The sequence below is a fragment of the Platichthys flesus genome, chromosome 14, assembly GCF_949316205.1.
Source record: "Platichthys flesus chromosome 14, fPlaFle2.1, whole genome shotgun sequence".
In the NCBI taxonomy this organism is placed as follows: Eukaryota; Metazoa; Chordata; class Actinopteri; order Pleuronectiformes; family Pleuronectidae; genus Platichthys; species Platichthys flesus.
Genome location: NC_084958.1, coordinates 7,351,640 through 7,369,250, shown reverse-complemented (window position 1 = coordinate 7,369,250; position 17,611 = coordinate 7,351,640). Strand labels below are relative to the sequence as shown.

At 39.5% G+C, this 17,611-nt stretch overlaps 2 protein-coding genes across 3 annotated transcripts; both read right to left on the bottom strand.

Moving 5' to 3' along the window:
* Nucleotides 1-300: 300 nt before the first annotated feature.
* slc22a13a (solute carrier family 22 member 13a) lies at nt 301-5,363 on the bottom strand. Its single transcript, XM_062403612.1, has 10 exons — nt 4,956-5,363; nt 4,777-4,880; nt 4,534-4,688; nt 3,726-3,894; nt 3,359-3,479; nt 2,898-2,992; nt 2,609-2,823; nt 2,410-2,518; nt 2,104-2,310; nt 301-451 (listed from the first exon to the last, which is right to left on the bottom strand). Exons 1-10 carry the CDS (start codon nt 5,328-5,330, stop codon nt 376-378), a joined length of 1,626 nt encoding a protein of 541 aa, XP_062259596.1. The 5' UTR covers nt 5,331-5,363; the 3' UTR covers nt 301-375.
* Nucleotides 5,364-6,781: 1,418 nt separating this feature from the next.
* On the bottom strand, nt 6,782-17,437 carry LOC133968290 (serine/threonine-protein kinase OSR1-like). 2 transcript variants are annotated; one of them, XM_062404256.1, is made up of 17 exons: nt 17,146-17,431; nt 16,491-16,603; nt 15,712-15,820; nt 14,612-14,753; nt 13,506-13,561; nt 13,213-13,322; nt 13,007-13,108; nt 12,724-12,857; nt 12,569-12,617; nt 12,399-12,464; nt 12,161-12,283; nt 11,347-11,382; nt 11,032-11,181; nt 10,833-10,938; nt 10,670-10,738; nt 10,182-10,246; nt 6,782-10,059 (listed from the first exon to the last, which is right to left on the bottom strand). In XM_062404256.1, exons 1-17 carry the CDS (start codon nt 17,213-17,215, stop codon nt 9,985-9,987), a joined length of 1,575 nt encoding a protein of 524 aa, XP_062260240.1. In that variant the 5' UTR covers nt 17,216-17,431; the 3' UTR covers nt 6,782-9,984. The 2 variants fall into 2 exon arrangements, with proteins under 2 accessions (XP_062260240.1, XP_062260241.1); XM_062404257.1 differs by lacking the exon at nt 11,347-11,382 and having other exon boundaries at nt 17,146-17,437.
* Nucleotides 17,438-17,611: the final 174 nt, after the last annotated feature.

The following is a 17,611-nucleotide window of genomic DNA, read 5'->3' as shown; positions in this document are numbered from 1 at the left end:
CAGGGCTGTCACCAGTGCAGGGGCATAATGAAACACATGGGTTGTTAGTCTAGATAAATGGGATGGAGACTCATGCATTCCCTCTGAAGAACAGTCACCAGAAAACACATTTAGTTTGGCCTCTTAATTAAGGTTTACTTCTAAACTGAGCCGACTCAGTGACGCAGAGTTTCTCATCTTTATCCCCCTTTCTCACAATCAAGGCTATTTTATTTAATCAAAAGAGTACTACAGACAGGAGTAAAAAATAAACTTAAGTCAGATGCAGTAAATAAGCAAACACACTGGGTGACAGCAATATCGAATAAAAAAGTTCTGTTTATCTCTATACAGCTTGTGTAACATACAGAAAAAAGAAAGGTTGAAGTATTCAAACTAGAGTTTCGTGGATTTTGTTTTGTTGTTTTCAGAAGTGTCGGAGTCCTCTGCACTCTTCTTGGTGGTAATATTCCTAGAATGAAAAGGAACACAACATGATTGCATAATTTCAACAACTCTAACCTTCTCCCCTCTGGTAAAGTTTTATCTTTATCTTATTTATTACTGGAGTGACCACGCATGGGTATTTCATGGGTTACACTAAAACTGAGAGAAAAAATGCTGACTACTACAAAACCTACAATAGACTACAATAAGATCTGTTTTTTTTTTTCCAGACAGACCCCAGGGTTGACTTATATCCTTTACCATTACAAAATCAGTTGGTGAACCTAAAATATATATTGATACATTTCAAATAATGTAGGAAACTGATGTTAAATGCCTTACTCTCTTTTAGATTTGTACAAGTAAATAAAAAACTGAGTCGTTATTACTTCCCCTTTTTTTTCTAAGTATCTTAACTTGTGTGATGGGCTGCTACATACATTTGCCATTGCAGGGATGAGCTGAACTGAACTAAGGATTCATCGGCTAATATGGCAATCTTGATTGAATGTCAATAACCATTGGCACACTTTTTCAAGTACTTTTACAATTCACTTATATATATGTGGACTTTTGACAGCGCTATATAGCATATATAAATATCAAAACACATTAACACCACTTTGTGTCATAAATATCATATTCAGTGGGCGGCTGTGGCTGAGGGGTAGAGTGGTCGTCCTCCAACCTGAAGGTCGGCAGTTCGGTCCCAAGTCTGACCCATCTGCATGCCGAAGTGTCCTTGGGCAAGATGCTGAACCCAGAATGGCCCCCCATAGAATTACTAAGTGCTGCGAATAGATGCACTCTATGAATTTTTGTGTAAAAGAGTGAATGTAAAACTGTACTGTAAAGAGCTTTGAGTGGTCATCAAGACTAAAAAAGTGCTATATAAATACAAATCCATTTACCAAAGCCATTTACACGTTTTCAATTGATGTGCTGCAAAATTAATAGTTACTAGTTGCTTTCATTGTTTTGCTCAACTTTTTCCTAAAATAGCTGCAATAGTTAATTTCTTCTGAGATGCAACTCCAAGTTTAATCGCAGCTATTTTTGTAACAAGCAAATGGAGATATATCAATTTCAACCTTATTAAGGGGTTTGTATGTGGCAAGCTCCCCTGGTGGCAAGGTGCCAGGTGTGGATCCGATTCTCCCTGAGATGCTGAAGGCCCTGGTCATCATTGGGCTGCTATTGCTGACAATGGCACACGGTGGTCAGGAAAGAGCAATGTGGATTGCTCGTTGGCCGTGGACCAGAGGAACAGTTTTTTTATTCTTGTGGACCCTTTTTTTTTAGTTTTGCTTGTATTTGGATTTTAAGGTGGAGAATGAAGTTGAGGTCTTGTTCACAAGTGAGGAGAAGATGGAGCGCCAGATGAACAGGCGGGTCGGTGTGGCATTAGTAGTTACGCAAATTGTAAAGGACCATTGTGGTCCACCTGGAGCTGAACAACAAGGTAAAGCTATAGCTATACCATGTCCTGTTAGTGGATATCAGAGTGGTATCAACCTTCTTATAACTCAATGCACTGTTCAATACAACCTAACTCCATGTTACATGTGTTAATAGGGAAAGGCACCCATGGTTAAACTGCGACTGACCCCTAGTAAAAGCAAACATTACTTTTTCTGTAAATCATCACAGTAATTCGGTGTCCGAGGAGTTTTTTACCGGGTGTCCTCGGCCTCATCAATTGAAGAAGGAAGATCCTTTTTGCTGGTCTCAGGAAGGAGGAGGGCAAGAGCTCCACTCACCACCACAAAGCTGCTGAAAACTGCAATGGGTATTGAATGGTGGTAAATTGTCAACATGTTGAGCAGCGGAGATATCAACCCCGCTACTCTAAATGCTGTGGAGCCCAGGCCAACAGCTGTCTGCCTGAAAGAGGGAAACGTGGTGTTCAGTTTTAATCCTAATATATATATAAAATGTACAATTTATATAACTACATATTTTGCATTGGCTACTTTGACATACCTGACAGAGGTAGGAAACAGCTCTTGAATGTAAACCATACAAACTGAACCACCCCAGTTCAAAAAGAATTTCCCTGTGGTTACAAGGGATGTGACAACAAGAGCATTTTCTGAAATGTAAGAACAACATGTGGCATTACTTTTCATTTTCAAATTTAAATTTATCCTTGTGTTCTGAAACTGACACAGGTGAAATTCACCTTGAGGAATAACCAGGATAATGAGGCAAACCAAACCTCCTGTCAGGAGGGTTGATATCAGGGATATTTTTCTCCCCACCAACTCCAGAACCCAGATACAAAGGAGATGTGCTGGGATCTCAGTGATTCCAAACAGGAACTGAACCAGGAAGATGCTGAGGCCAAACTTACCCACATTCAGAGTGAGGCAAAAGTATCCCAGATTTAATGAAAACCTTGATACCACAAAACACAGAGAAAATCTAAGTATGTTAAATATTTCCAATAACACGTTATTTAATGTTCTTACCAGGCAAATGATAAAATAAAGAAATATTTCGAGAGGACTTTTGAGGTAAATATTGTTTTGATTCCTCCACTCCGAACTTCTTGTTCCCCAGTTACCTGCAAGGGAAATTTATTTTGATTAAATAGAGGATAACACTAAAACAGTAGAGTTAGCACCCTGCAGTTGTAGGCCTCTGCTAACCAGTGCAGTTATATGAGGTCATTGTGTCCTTGACTTTGTTTTGACCACCGAAATCTAATCAGTTAATCAATGTGTCTAAGTGAAAAATTGTGCTAAATTTGAAAGGATTCTCTTGAGGGGTTTGAAAGATAAAGCATTCACCAGACAAAAAAAGGGTTTGTGAGGTCAGAGTGGAATTATATATCATGAGGTCACTGTGACCTTGACCTGTGACCTTCTAACATCAAGATGTATCAGTTCATTCACTAGCTAAATTGTAGATTCAACTTATTCCAACTTGCCGTGTGGAGAAGATTCTCTGGGATGTTCTTTTTATTGATTGCTGATACTTTACATATCAACTTGGTCGCATCTTCAGTTCTTCCATGGGCAAACAACCATCTTGCAGATTCAGGAATCCACCTTAAAAAAACAATTTAAATGTCAAACAAAGTAAATTAGCTTTATTCATAAACTGAGCTTCCTACGAGATTAGCTGTTCAACATGCATTGTAAGAGAAGCAGTTTTACATTCGCTCATTAGGTGACATAACAAGAGCAAAGATGCCAGATACACATGGGTAGACCGAATTTGGTCAGATAGGAGTAAAAATAGCTGAATGCAGCCACTGTACAAAGAATTGAGAAAAAAAGCTATAGAGCACATACCATATGTACAAGAATACAAAGGCCTGTGCTCCTGCCAAGACAAACTGTGCTTTTCTCCAGTCGCGAATAACATAGACCAGAAGAGCCATGGCGCACTGTCCAAGCGCCCCAAACATCTGGCTCAAACAGGACGCAAGGGACCTTTTGGTGACCCCAGTCCACTCAGTAGCTACAGAGAATTTAAACAGCAAAATCATGACACAGCAACCAATATTTGTAATCTTCAGGATTATTTAGAAAAAGAAAAAAAGGAAATTTCAAGAATAAAGTCGGAATTTTACGAGAGAAAAGTCAGAATATTATGAGAATGAAGTCGTTAATTTAAGAGAATAAAGTCCTAGCATCATGAGGAAAAATGTGTTGTAATTTCAGGAAGGCATTCTGCGCCTGTGTTTAAGTGACATGGAGCATCTTGAGAAACTGTACTTCAGTATAGGTTTCACAAACAACAAATTACTGAGTCTTTTGCCACATCTGCACCACATTATCTTATGTATCAGCACTTTGAAAAAAGTTTCTAGTGTCTTCAAACAAAAAAAACAGACAGACTAGGGGGAAAGTGTCTCTTTTGTGGAGGAGGAAATCATTGTGTTTTTCTCCCTCAATTTTTTTACGATTTTATTCTCAAAACTTTTTCCTCAAATAATTACAACTTTCTCCTCCTAAAACTAAAAATGTATTCCCATAATATTATCCTGCAACTCTGCTCACGTAATATTAGCCATGACATAATTTTTGTACGGCCGTATTACTCGTAGTCGTTTTAACATTAAAAATCAAAGAAAGGGACATAAAAAAAGTGTCATACCTATTACAATGGAGTTAATCCTGTATCCTCCAATTGCAGTTCCAACAATGAGCTGTGACACTATGTAAACATAGACATTTGGAGACAAACCAGAAACTAAGACAAATATAAGCAGAAGGACAACTGTCAGCTGGGTAGCTCTCCTGCGGCCATACCTAAAATTTAGAAAGTGAATGATCAGAAAATGAGAAGGTCCTGCAGCATTTTGCAAATGACCAAATAAATCCCCTTCAAGTCACTTACGATTCAGCTGCAGGTCCAAAGATAATGGCACCAATAAGTGAACCACCCATAAAGACTGTCTGCACAACTTCGACCATAACAGACTTGTCACAGACGAGATCAAACTGCAAAAAAAGCAGCATGACAGTCAGCACAGATTACAGAAAAAATCATAAATCCTACATCATACTTCAACTCACATCAGTGACAATTGTGGCCTCATACAGAGTTCTGTAGTACACCCATCCCTTCAGGCAGCCTGTAGTCTCATTGAGTCCATACTCCCTGATCACACTGATGTCCCAGTCCACAGGGACAAACATCTGACACCTGCTGAAGGTCCCGTCCTTTTCCCGGGGTAGAGTCAGGTTCAGCCGCTCATCTGTGGTCAGGTTAGCATCAGCTCTGAGGATCCAGTCTGTGTTACAGTGTCGGTCTGGATTTAACTGGACAAAAAGAAAACTACTGAATAAAGGTGGCAGCAAGAAATTTGGGAAGGTTAAGGCAAGGATGAGAACTTTCTGGAAAAAAACAAAGTCTCCGATGGTAACAAGAATCTCTCCGAAATCCACCATTTTCACACTGTAGATGATGTGTTTGACAAAACTGGTCACTTGTGTTAGTATGGCTTGGGACACTGTCAAATATTTAACTACATGACTAGTTAGTCTGTAAATGTGTGGACACTTGAATCTAGACTTGGTCTGCTAATTATTGACATGTTATATCAGCACATAAACAAGAAACTTTATTTCATAAATTTTTCAACTAAGATTGTCCTCCATCATGGGACTCTATCATGTGACTTTATTCAGCTGCCCAAAATTATTTTGCATGTGTCATTTTTCAACTATGTATGATTTGTCAGTGAATTTTTTTATTTGTAGTTTGTCAAAAACATTCTACTTTAGGTTAAGCATTTGTGAATGTACATATTTTATGATTATGCATAATAAAAAATATGAAATGACTTGTTTTAAAAATGTATTTGCCATTTGTGTCATATTATCTGTGGTTCAGTGCCTGTTTGGAATGCTCTGTCTTGTCCTGTGTTAATGCTCCTGAGGCTTCTTCAGAATGATTCCTTGACATTAGTGAGTCCTCCTCAAACAGTTCTGAAGTAAACTGTGACTTTTTATGGTTTGTGTGGTGGACGATGTGTGCATGGCTTCTTATAAACAGCCTATGTTGCAGAGTGAATTTTCTGATCATCCTAACTGGTTTAACCGCAATTAATGTTCTAAATTAAAACGTACCCACATTCAGAGCGAGGCAAAAGTATCCCAGATTTAAGGAAAACCCTGAGAACACAATTTAAATAAACTACAAAAGAAAGTGTGTGGTAAGTCATATTGGAAGGTTAAGGCAAGAATGAAAACCTTCTGGAAAATCTCCGAGTGTTGCCAGAATCTCTCTGAAATTCAACATCTTCACACTGCTGATGATGTGTTTGGCAAAACTTGTCAATTGTCCTGAAACAGTGTCAACATGAGTGTTTAGCCACCGGACTCTTCACTATAGTGTCTATACAGTTGAATCTAGGCTGTTTGCTAATGGTGGCGAATGGACATGTGAAAGCACATAATTAACATAAAATTAGTTTTACTGATTTTTAACAGTAACTGTCCTCCCTCATTGGATTCCATCATGTGACTTTATTAAGGTACTAAAAATAATTGTTCATGTGTCCACCTTTTCCAACAATGTCTCTAATTAATCAATGAATCTCATTTAAATGTTTTCACAACTATTCCACTTCAAATTATGCATTGGTGGATGAACATATTCTAAGATTAAGCATGTTTAAAAATATACATAATTATCTTCTTTTACTTGCCAATCGTCTGATTCAATTAATACTAATATTCAGCGCTACCACCATGAGGCAGAAGGATGGTTTTCTGATGACAGACGAAGAAGGGAAAGAAATTTAGAACTCTGGAGGAGTTTGACTTTAAAGAATTTGATGATCAATCAATTTATCATCAAAATCACACACACACACACACTGAGAGAGAAAGAAGTGTAACTTTTGCCAGCTGTCTTTTTTTATCCATTTGCCTTGAACAGGTTTCAGTGAGTCAAACTGCTTATCAGGATGCCAAAGCACAGGCGGTGTGGGTACAAGCCTCCATGTTCTTCCAAAAATATGCACGTTAACATATCTTTAAGGTGCCAGTTGAACAAATATTCTGTGCATGACTGGTGATGCTCGAACAAAGGCAAACAGTGGAAAACACTACAAAACAAATGTAACTCTATGTACTGAACATTAGTCTCAGGGTATTTGTCATAATCCATATTTACAAGTGAAATGTTCCAATTGTTTGACATGAATATGTAATCCGTCCCATCATTACATACAAACCTGTTGGTGTTACATTGCATGGAGTTTATCACATTTACAACTTCTTTACATACACCATTTACATCAGTACCTAAACCAGGAGCTGCATCACAGCCCTTGGTACGTGGTACAAAACAACCGTACAGCTACACTGGGAGTGACAAAAGTGATTTGTGAGAGAGACTACACACTGTGGACACAACTTGCCTATAGTGACTCAAAAACACTAAAGTAATAAATGGCTTCTGGAAAAGTTTTGTGGGCCCACCCAATATATGAAAAAGTGGAATCCAGCCATGCAGTCAGATTTGAATTTCACCGCCCTGAAAACCTAAATTGAAATAAGCTTCTATTAGCATCTATGAAGTCATATGCTGAGTCTCTCACAGTGGCTTTCAGCACACCAGCTATTACTCATTAGCACATAACACGGTGTTCGCCCATGGCTGAGTTTTGCAGGTATTTGGTTTAAGTCAGATGATCCAAGTTTTGGAATTGTTGAGTGGGGACCAAAATAATTGCTCTTAATTTCATGGGATTACATTTTTACCCCAAAAAATGTCAACCTAATAGACTTGACTTGACCGTGATGGGTCAAGTCAGTGCCTCACCATCCATAGAGCTAGGCTGCTGGCATTCCAAACATTGTCTCCTTTTTTAATAAATCACAATTATTATTTTAGAACAGTTAACAGAAACCCACAGTGGTTCAATAATTTGTCCAGATGAACCAAGTCCCTGTCTCCAGAAGTAGAAGTAGAAATGTATATGAACCAACAAGACTCAAAATTCTACAGCCGTGCCCGTGGCCGTGCTTCAGCTCAGCAGTGATATGAGCAACTTGCCAACATCCACACAATGACAATTGTAGCATGTTGATATTTGCTACAATTGAGGCTATGTTTACTATAGCAATAAATACAAAGAAGAGCTTAGGTCTAAAAACACCGTATTGAGAGGACTTTATTTTGATCTTATGGTCGACCTGATGAAAAGTCAGGATTACTTAAAGGTTCAGTGTGTAAGATGTAGGTGAAAAAGATCTATTGGCAAACTTTTTATATTCAATATTCAATATTCCTAGGGATGTTATTACTAGTGTTTCAACTAAATTGTACAAATTGTTGTTTTCTTTACCTTAGAATGTGCCATTTACATTTAAATACTTCAAACTGGATAAACTAAACACCTTCAAGGTTGTTAAGGCAACTTAAGGCCTCCGCGGGTTCTCTCATGTTTAGAACGGGAAGGTGAGGTGAGGGGTATTCAGCTGCAACATGCAACTTCACCACTAGGTATCAGTAAATCTTACACACTAGAACTTTAAGTCAAATTAACCTATTTCATAATGGTCATTACAATCATCCAATAGTTACAGGAGTTTTTTTCAATGTGGATGACAATGGTCGACAGAGCGGCTGACACTGGTCTAAAGCCAACATAGCTACACATTTAATTTACTACTCTGCTATTGTATTGGGCTGGAACCAAAAATCTCCAATAGTTTAAATCCTGGACACCAAATAAACCAAATATCCATGGCTAAAAGTCACTGGTTTTGCAATAAGGTTGAACTGCCCCTTTAAACTTTATCTCACATTGATAGAACATTTCAGTTTTTGAGCATGCACACCTCGCCAGAAGTTCGTCAGCAGTCGACCTGTAACGCAAGCTGCATCGAGATGTAACACTCATCACCAGCACTCACAATTCTTCTCAGCTGTTTTATCACTAAAAAGGGTGAGTAAGACCCTTAAAGGGGGACAGAAGAAAGCAAACAGCTGTGACTGTTGGTGTGTTAAGTTTTCACTAAATCGACACGCTTTGGAAAATGTAGGTCAAGCCCATTGCTGATTCTTAGAGACGCCCGTTTTGCTGATTGCATTTATGAACTTCTTTTGAGGTACAAGCACAAAAAGTGGTTTTATTCATCCCAAGAGAAATATTATTAGCGACTAATGGTCACATTCTGTGAAAATAAAACAACGATTGCATAGTACAAGAATATGAGGAAGGTCTCAATCTTAAAAAAATAAGCCTGTCATTATTACCTCAGGAAAACGGCCTCGGACAACATATTGACACTAGTTATGACACAGCAATTACATCTGATTTGCCTATATCTGAATGATTACAGCAGTTTAGTCAAAGCATTAGCACTTCTATGCTTTAAAAAAACTGCACACTGATACTGTGGAGGAGAGATCCCATTGTACTGCTTTATACAGTAATCTGGTCATTTTTATGTAAAAACCCATCTGAATTTACAGATTTAATCCTGCAACTATGCTGCAGTGTGTTTATATCGGATTTTACAAGTTTTTCCTTTTAGATTCATAAATCTGTGTTAATAGAATACACCAAATAATCACAAATAGACTCCATTTTTCACCAATCACACTGGTAAAATCTATTGTTTGAGCACCTAAGGCTGAATTTATTATTTTCAATTTCAATGTAGCATAAAGTGCCATGTAAGGTCGCGCAACACTTGTGAGTTTTGTGGCACTAATGATTAAGGAAAAACAAAATTAAAGGCAATCACTTCCAGTACTGGCAGGAGATGTTTGGATTGTGCTTATGTATGAAGAGGAAAAAAACAAAGGGCAAGAAATTAGGAGTTCATATAGCTGATTGCATCCGTTCTCCCATTTACTGTATAAGCGCACTGTAAACGTTTCAAGTGTGATTCCTTTGATGAACTGAGCCTCGTCTCAATGTGGTCCTCATGCATCCTGCAGTAGTGTCACAGTCCTGCCAGCTTCACGTCTCATCATCATCTTCCTCCACCTCTCTTTGGCAGTAGTGGTCTCTTGGAACTGACTACAATTCAGCTGTGCAATACCATTTGTTTCAGTCCCTTTTTGCTGGCTCCGGTCGACTTAACTGATGCTGAGCTGAGCAAATCCGATGAGTTTAACATCATCAGGAATTTCAGACTCCTCCACACCTGATGCCTGGAAGACAGGGAGCAAAAGAAAAACATGATAAAAGAAAAAGACAAAATTTGCTGTAGTATAGATTGTAAAATATACATTTATATTACAAAATCTATGCATGGGTATGTCCATGTACTTACCAGTTTAAAGGTCCGATTTTTGTTACTATGAGGATCATCAACAATCTTTTGCAAATTGGCAGCAACTAGACAAAAGATTTAAAAAAAAATATAGGACTACATCAGATTACCAATGAATGTGGGAAAAGGTTAGTCTCAGTTTTCTATAATAAAGCAGTGACGTGACCTCATCAAATCTATGTGCCATTTCACTTAACGTCCTTTTCCTTTGGTTGAAAAACCCACTAACACACTCTACCCGTGGCTCTTCTATGCAATGGGAATGGATTTTATTGCCATTCACACAAAGGTTAAATTACATGGGTGTTAATCAGCTCCAGCACAGATCTGAAGTGATGGAAATGTGACACCTAGCGCCTAAGGTTAAACTGCATTTATGACATTGTACTTGAATCAATCAGGAAAAATATTTACTTAATGCTGAGAATTGCTAGATAACCAATGAGACTTTAAGGATTCGATAATACAGTGCAATTTCTGAAACTTACCAATGACTAAGTCCCTCCCATCCACCAGCCCGGCTGAAACCAACTCCTGAGAAACTCCATCAGCAGAGTCTGGGACGCAAAAAGGAAAATCCCAAAACAAAGATGAGACTGGATTATAAAAGTATACGTGAGAGAGAAAAAAAGGTATTTGAATTATTCCTACCTCTGCCAGACATGAACTCAAATCGGATGTCATTGAGTTCCTTCTTGAGATTTCTCAGTCTCAGGACGAGGCTGATGGGAACACTAGGATCGGCTGCAGAAGGATCCTGCAACAGAAAAAGAAGCGGTGTGCAAAAATCCCAAATTATCAACAACACATTTGCACTTGCCTGAGCTAACTAAGCACTCTCCGTCTTTACCTGAGCAGTGGGCACAATTGACAGGCTCGCTGATTGCATGGGAGCCTGTGGTGGGGCATCCTCGCCTGTCTTGCCTGCACTCACAGGGCCCTCATGTGCTGCAGCGGGTGGCTGCAGATGTCCTGTGGAGCCAGCTGCTGGTGGAAAAAGCTAAGAGACACGAATTTGCAGATTTATCAAATGAGGGTTTTCAACTTTACATGAATGGAAAAAAAAACAATAGAGGACACACATAAGACAGTCATGCAGATTGTGCTTTCAAGATATTATGATAAATCAAGATTTTAAGGTCATGTCCACTACAAATGGACTCACCTCCATATTCTGGGACCCGTCCTTCACTCTGGGCGACTGCAGAATGGACATGACAGATTGTCAGGATTAAAAACATGCAATTTTCCTTTTATCCCCCAAATGTATGGACTGATGAAGTATTATAGGATTGAAGTAATTTGACACACGGTAGGTGACGTCAAACACAAGGCTTCACTGGAATCACAGTCGACAGAAGATAAAATCCCTCACCCAGACATGAATTGAGTGTAAACACATACACATACAATTATACAGGAAAACTCAGCAGGTGTTTTAGGCCAGGTGACAGTTTCTCTCCAAAGGATTGATTCTGGCAGTTAAAATCGTGATCCTTTTAAATTTAATAATCCTTCCTGTTATTTTACACTCTTATGCTTTTCTGTTTTTAATTAAAATTCCTAAAATAATTAGTTTTTCTGCCTGCTCATTGTGGGATCTGTAGTTTCTCTCTATAATGTTAGAATGTCTCTACCATTCCATATGAAGTGTCAGTGAAATAATGTAAGTTGAGATTAGATGCAATAAAGATAGAACTGAAATGAAGAATGCAGAAACATGGAACATAGAACCAACCATTTCTAGCTCTAATTAAATTTGGGAAATAGGGCTTTTTTTATTGTTTACCTGAGTAACCTAAACTTGAACTACACTGACAATGACAGGGTAGGCCTCAAAGCCAAACAAGTGAACTCCGGCACTCCAACAGCACCACCTGCTGTTTAAAGGATACTATGTGCATTGAGAATATACAGTATGGTGGCCTTGTAAAGTAAACCGCTTGAGTATTGGGTGACGCAGGCATGCAAAGACTCACCCGCAGAGCTGTAATAGCAGCTATGCCCTCCTCGCTCTCCTCATCCAGCTCCTCGTCACTCCACTCCCAACCACCATCCTCCGTCTTGTGGAGGCGGCCACTCGAGCCAGGCACACGACGCACCTACACAATGCATTAAAATAATAATTATAGACACACCCTGGACTTTGCACCAGACGACACACCAGTTCACAGCAACAAAAGGTTGTATAGTCACAATCCTCTAGTAACAGTAGACCTTTTTTGATCGCTGGGTTATTGTTGGCCCTTTGTGTAGAAGCCTCTCCTGCAAGTACTCGTTGTTCTGTGACAGGAAGATAAACATTTATTACATGACCGATAATGGTTGTCTTTCAAACATCCCAAAGAAATTTTCATTTCATTTTCTTATTAGTATGCAGGGTTCACCTTGGCTTTAGTGAAGAATTTGTGTTTCAGCAACTCAGCAGAAGTGGGCCTGAATAAGAAAGAGACATGGCTCCTTATTAAATTCAATGAAGCATAACAATCATCATTTTTATCTGGTTTTAGGCAAAAAAAAAAGAGTTTTGGGACTAACTGACCTTTTTTCAGGATCTTTCTGTAAACACAGGGAGATCATCTTCCTGAGGGACTTTCCGTACTTCTTCACCATTTCCTTATCTGTGATGCCCGTCTCCAGAGAGGGAGGGTCATTCTGCAAAGTTAACATCAGCACCTACAGAAAGGCAAAGGTCTGATTAAGTTGTTTCACAGTTTATAAAGATGAACTGTAAAATGTGAAGAGACAAAAAACGAAACTTAACGATGTCAGGATTTTGATTGAGCCGTTTAAAGTAGATAGACAGTAAGCGCAACGACACTTACCTTCATTGGAGGGTATTTGTGATATGGCGCAGCCCCTGTGGCGAGTTCAATGGCTGTTATCCCAAAACTCCAGATGTCTGCTTTGAAGTCATAGCCATGGACCTGTGGATGAAAAACAGAACCAAGTGAGCAAAGCCCTTAAGTCTTTCACTTATATTTAAGTTATGGGGCAGACAAAGATATAATCTACAAAACAAGCCTCCTACCTGCTCCATGACCTCCGGGGCCATCCAACACGGCGTCCCCACAAACGTCTTCCGAACCTTGTTCCGAGTCATGTCTCCTCCTGTTGCTAGAAAGGCACTCACACCAAAGTCTACACCGTGTGTAAATTTGAGTGAATGAAAAAATGAAGAAAAGGGCATGTTAAATTGATTTCAACGATTCAGACCAACTATATTTTGTACAGTAGTTAATTTGCATTATGTATTACTGTATGTATCAGAAGTGCAACTACATAGAGTATCATTTGAAAGTAGATGGAGAGAAAACACTGTACCAGCAATTTGCACTGAGCCATCGTCCCCAAGCAAAATATTTCCAGCCTTTACATCCCTGTGCATGAAGAGAAGAAAGATTAAACATTTAAGATAACATGTCAGAGATGATTGACAGACTATCCAAATGAACAAACACTCTACACACTATGAATAAGGTAAAGCTCTATATTTAATCTGCCTTATCTCATTCTGCTTGATTGCTGTATGCAAACACTAAGTGCAAACCATATTTCTATAATTTACAGACAGAAGCACAGAATGTTAACGTTAGATAAATGTTTTATTAAAGTTGCAATAATGACAGTGAAGAAACCCCTTCAAGACACAAGTCTGATAATTTGAAACAATAAAAAAAAACTACCTCCGTCAACCGGTGCAGCGTATGTGTATATAGTTTAGCTTTTTTCCCCCCAGATTCATATAAATGTCACTTTAACCTTTGACAACGGAAACATAATCATTTATCCTTGAGTCCAGGTGACAACTGAACAAAAGTTGAAGAGATTCACATCACATTCAAGAGGCCAAAAACACAGGTTTTGAAGCTACCGTGACCTTTTACCACCTAATTGAATACAGGTCATCCTTGAGTCCAAATTTATGTTTGTGCCAGATGTGAGGAAATTCTCTTTGGGCATTCCTGATGTATTGAGTTCAACGCACGGTCATGTGACCTTGACCTTTTACCTTAACCACCAAAATTTAATCAATTCATCTTTGAGTCAAAGTGAATGTTTGTAAAGAATTTGATCTTAAGAAAAACATAGACATACTTTGTGTGGCCACCTTTACCGTTGGCTACAAAAATCAAATCAGTTAATTCTTCAGATATAGCATTCACGAGAATTAGACAGATGGACAAACAACACGAAAAACCTAAAAACAAAGGCTGTTCCTCGGAGGAACTTTTATGTAAAACACACTTAATTATATATTACGAGTGTATTAAATATTGAAGCAGCAAGGTCTAGTTCAGACCGAAACTCATATGCAGTCACAATAAGCCCAGTGTTTGAGTGAGCTAAGCCTGAGTGAGGATGTATGATGGGACACTGAGTCTACCAGCTGGTACCCTGAAGACAGGTCACACACCAGAGCAACTCACCGATGAATCTGCCCGTTTTTGTGAAGATACTCCAGCCCCTCCAGCACTTCTTTCAGAATGGAAGCGATACTGGCCTCGTCCAACACCCCGCTCTTGTGCTCGCCACGAGAGATGATATGTTTGATGATGTCCAACACAGAGCCTGACAGAGAGGCAGAGACAGTAGATGTAAGGAATCTATAGTTTGGTAAGTAGTTAAAGGTATTTGTCTGGCAGTAGTCTGTACTGTAAATACAGCAAGAGATGTGTCCTGCCAACAAGAACGGCTGATCTCCATAGACTTCAATGTACCACCAAAATGATTACATGTTTTGCATCTGTTGTTTTCTTTTAATTAGTGAGCTTTAGGACTGAGGCAGATTTTGCTAGCTGTTTCCCCATGTTTCCATTCATTATGCAGAGCTAATCTAACAAGCAGCTGCTTATAGCTTCATGCTAAGCCGATACAAGAGAAACAAGTGAAAAGAGAGTAAATAAATTCTCTCAGCTAACGCAGCAAGAGAGAAATTAAACTTATTTCCCAAACTATCAAAATGCTGCTTTGTTGCTTTTCAAGAAAGAGTCATTTCACAAATTGAGCAAAATTACCAGCCACATTTAATGTCCTATTAAATAAAATGTTGTGAAATGATCAAGCCCATATTGTGACCTCTCCCACTACATGTGTATTTTAAACTGAGCTGAAGGAACATACACGAACAACGCCTTAATTGTGTTGTTGTTGCAGGTCTTTAAGAAAAAGTAATTGCTCCACAATATCTATCAGCTCTAGCTTCAACATGATCCGCTGAGCAACAGTCTCCATTTTTCTGAAGTAGACAGTGTTCAGCACTGTGAATAAGAGGACCACACCTGCACACAACTATGAATGCTCACACGGTGTTGGCCTCATGCATATGCTACATGCTTACGTACAGCGTAGCTCCACCACAAAAGCATGAATTGGGCTGAAGCTTAACACTCTTACTGCGGTTTTCAGACTCCACATGGCTTTATCATCAAGTTTAAACGGAGCTTATGTGATATAAAAAAAAGCAGGTTAAATAAAGTAAATTCAAAGTCTGGCAGAAAAAAAAATATCTTTCTTTTTCGGGACTTACCACCACTGAGAAGTTTCATCACGAGCCACAGTTCATCCTTCACCACAAAGGATGTATAGTAAGACACAATGTTTGGATGGTGGCACTGGCTCATAGCCTGGATCTCTTTCTGCACAGTGAAGAAAACTTGGGATAAACGGTCATGCAAGGAGTTTATCTTTTAAAGTGAACACCCATTTAATAAAAATATGAGTCAAAGTGTGGCTTGAATGAATCAACCCAGTCCCTGCTATTAGTCATTGTTTACAGTGAAACCCTCCATGTTAAAAGGGCGAAAACCTATTTCAGGGTAGCTGAGTGCCTCTGACTCAAGACGGTGACCTGCGTTACATCACCACCAGGTCACAAAGCAAAGACATTTTTAACCTAGATGACAGACAAAGGCGAAAGCAGGACCTTGATATATTATATAAGCACCGAGTTGGTGTAGGTCCTGGCAGAAGGGCAATGTTATGATATATTCACATCAGAGGGCTAACATTTAAATAGCAATGTACAACAGACTTTGCAAATCAATAATTGGACAAAGATGAGGAGGAAGTGATGATGCAGAGCCGAGTCATCACTCTTAAGTGTTTGTGGTTTTGTTCCAAATAAATACTAATATCCCAAAATTGTGAAAAAATTGAAAATATTCCTGCGTAAAAGTCATTAATTCTGTTGTAATCTGTCTTTTTTTAGTGTTTACTTGGATTGTATCAAACCTCTAGCGAACAGACACACACATATAGAACATCTGGACTGCAGATGCAGGCCCACAGTTTGCAATGGTTTCTCACCAGGAGCTCATCCATGCTAGTCTGACACTTCTCCAGGTTGATGCGTTTGATGGCCACCTTCTCCTTCCTGGGTTTGCAGTAGGCTGCCTGGACAACTGCAGTGGCTCCACTCCCTGAAGAGAACACCACTATTTAGAAACTGACGCGGTGAGGAGCAGGGGAGGAAGGCCCTTCAGTTTACATAATATGACAGCTTGTCTAAAATATTTTACGTCTAATATGAAAGGGTGCCCAGTTTGCGTCGTCTAAGGTCACTGACAGAATAACACAGTGACGTGCAGAACCCACTCAGATATAACGGCCAGATGCGACATCAGAGCAACTTGCTCGTGTAAAGTATCAGTTGACTGTAAGCTGTAGTCACACCTTCAGGAAAAGACACAGTTCAAACCTATACACTCACAGTGGGCTAACTTAGCTAGCCGTTTAGCTTCGTGTTGACTTACTAAGAAGCTGTCTCACTTTAGCTCTCCAACTAGCAGAAGCTGGTCATTTCTTCGGCCTGGCCTGATGAGAAACGGGCTGTTAGCCTCCCTGTTATGTAGCAACGCGTTTTGGCCACACACTGGCCCTATGTTAGCTAGTTGGCTAGTAGCAGCCGCTATCGCTGTGAAGACAGGCTAGGCTGCTAGCATTAGCAAGCTAAGCTACTCACCTATCACCTCGTTGAGTTCGTAGTCATCCTTGTCGATTGACCAGGATTGGGAGGACTGGTCGTCTGCCATGGCGTCGCTGTATGTACGGTGTAAACAATGCTCGTGAATAAGACGCTGTGTGGGATAATAAGTCTGTGATTACTCCATTCGGCTCCGGTGATGTTGTCTGCTGCCGCCGCTCCGCCGACAACTACGCTCCTGTCAACACTGCTTCACGCGCGACTGTGACGCCCGGGCCACACGTTGGACGCGGGACGGCGGCGGAACAGCTCGGTTTTCATTTCCGCACCCATGTTAACAGATGAGAGATGATACATCTGCTGTCAAACGTTTCTGAAGAAATTTCTTTGTTATCTGTCGAATGTTTCCGAAGAATTTTTTTTTCTTCGGAAATATGACAAATGTGAATGTTGGCCACACTTCTTCTATATTTTCAAGATAAAGGCACTCCAGCGTTTCTGTTAA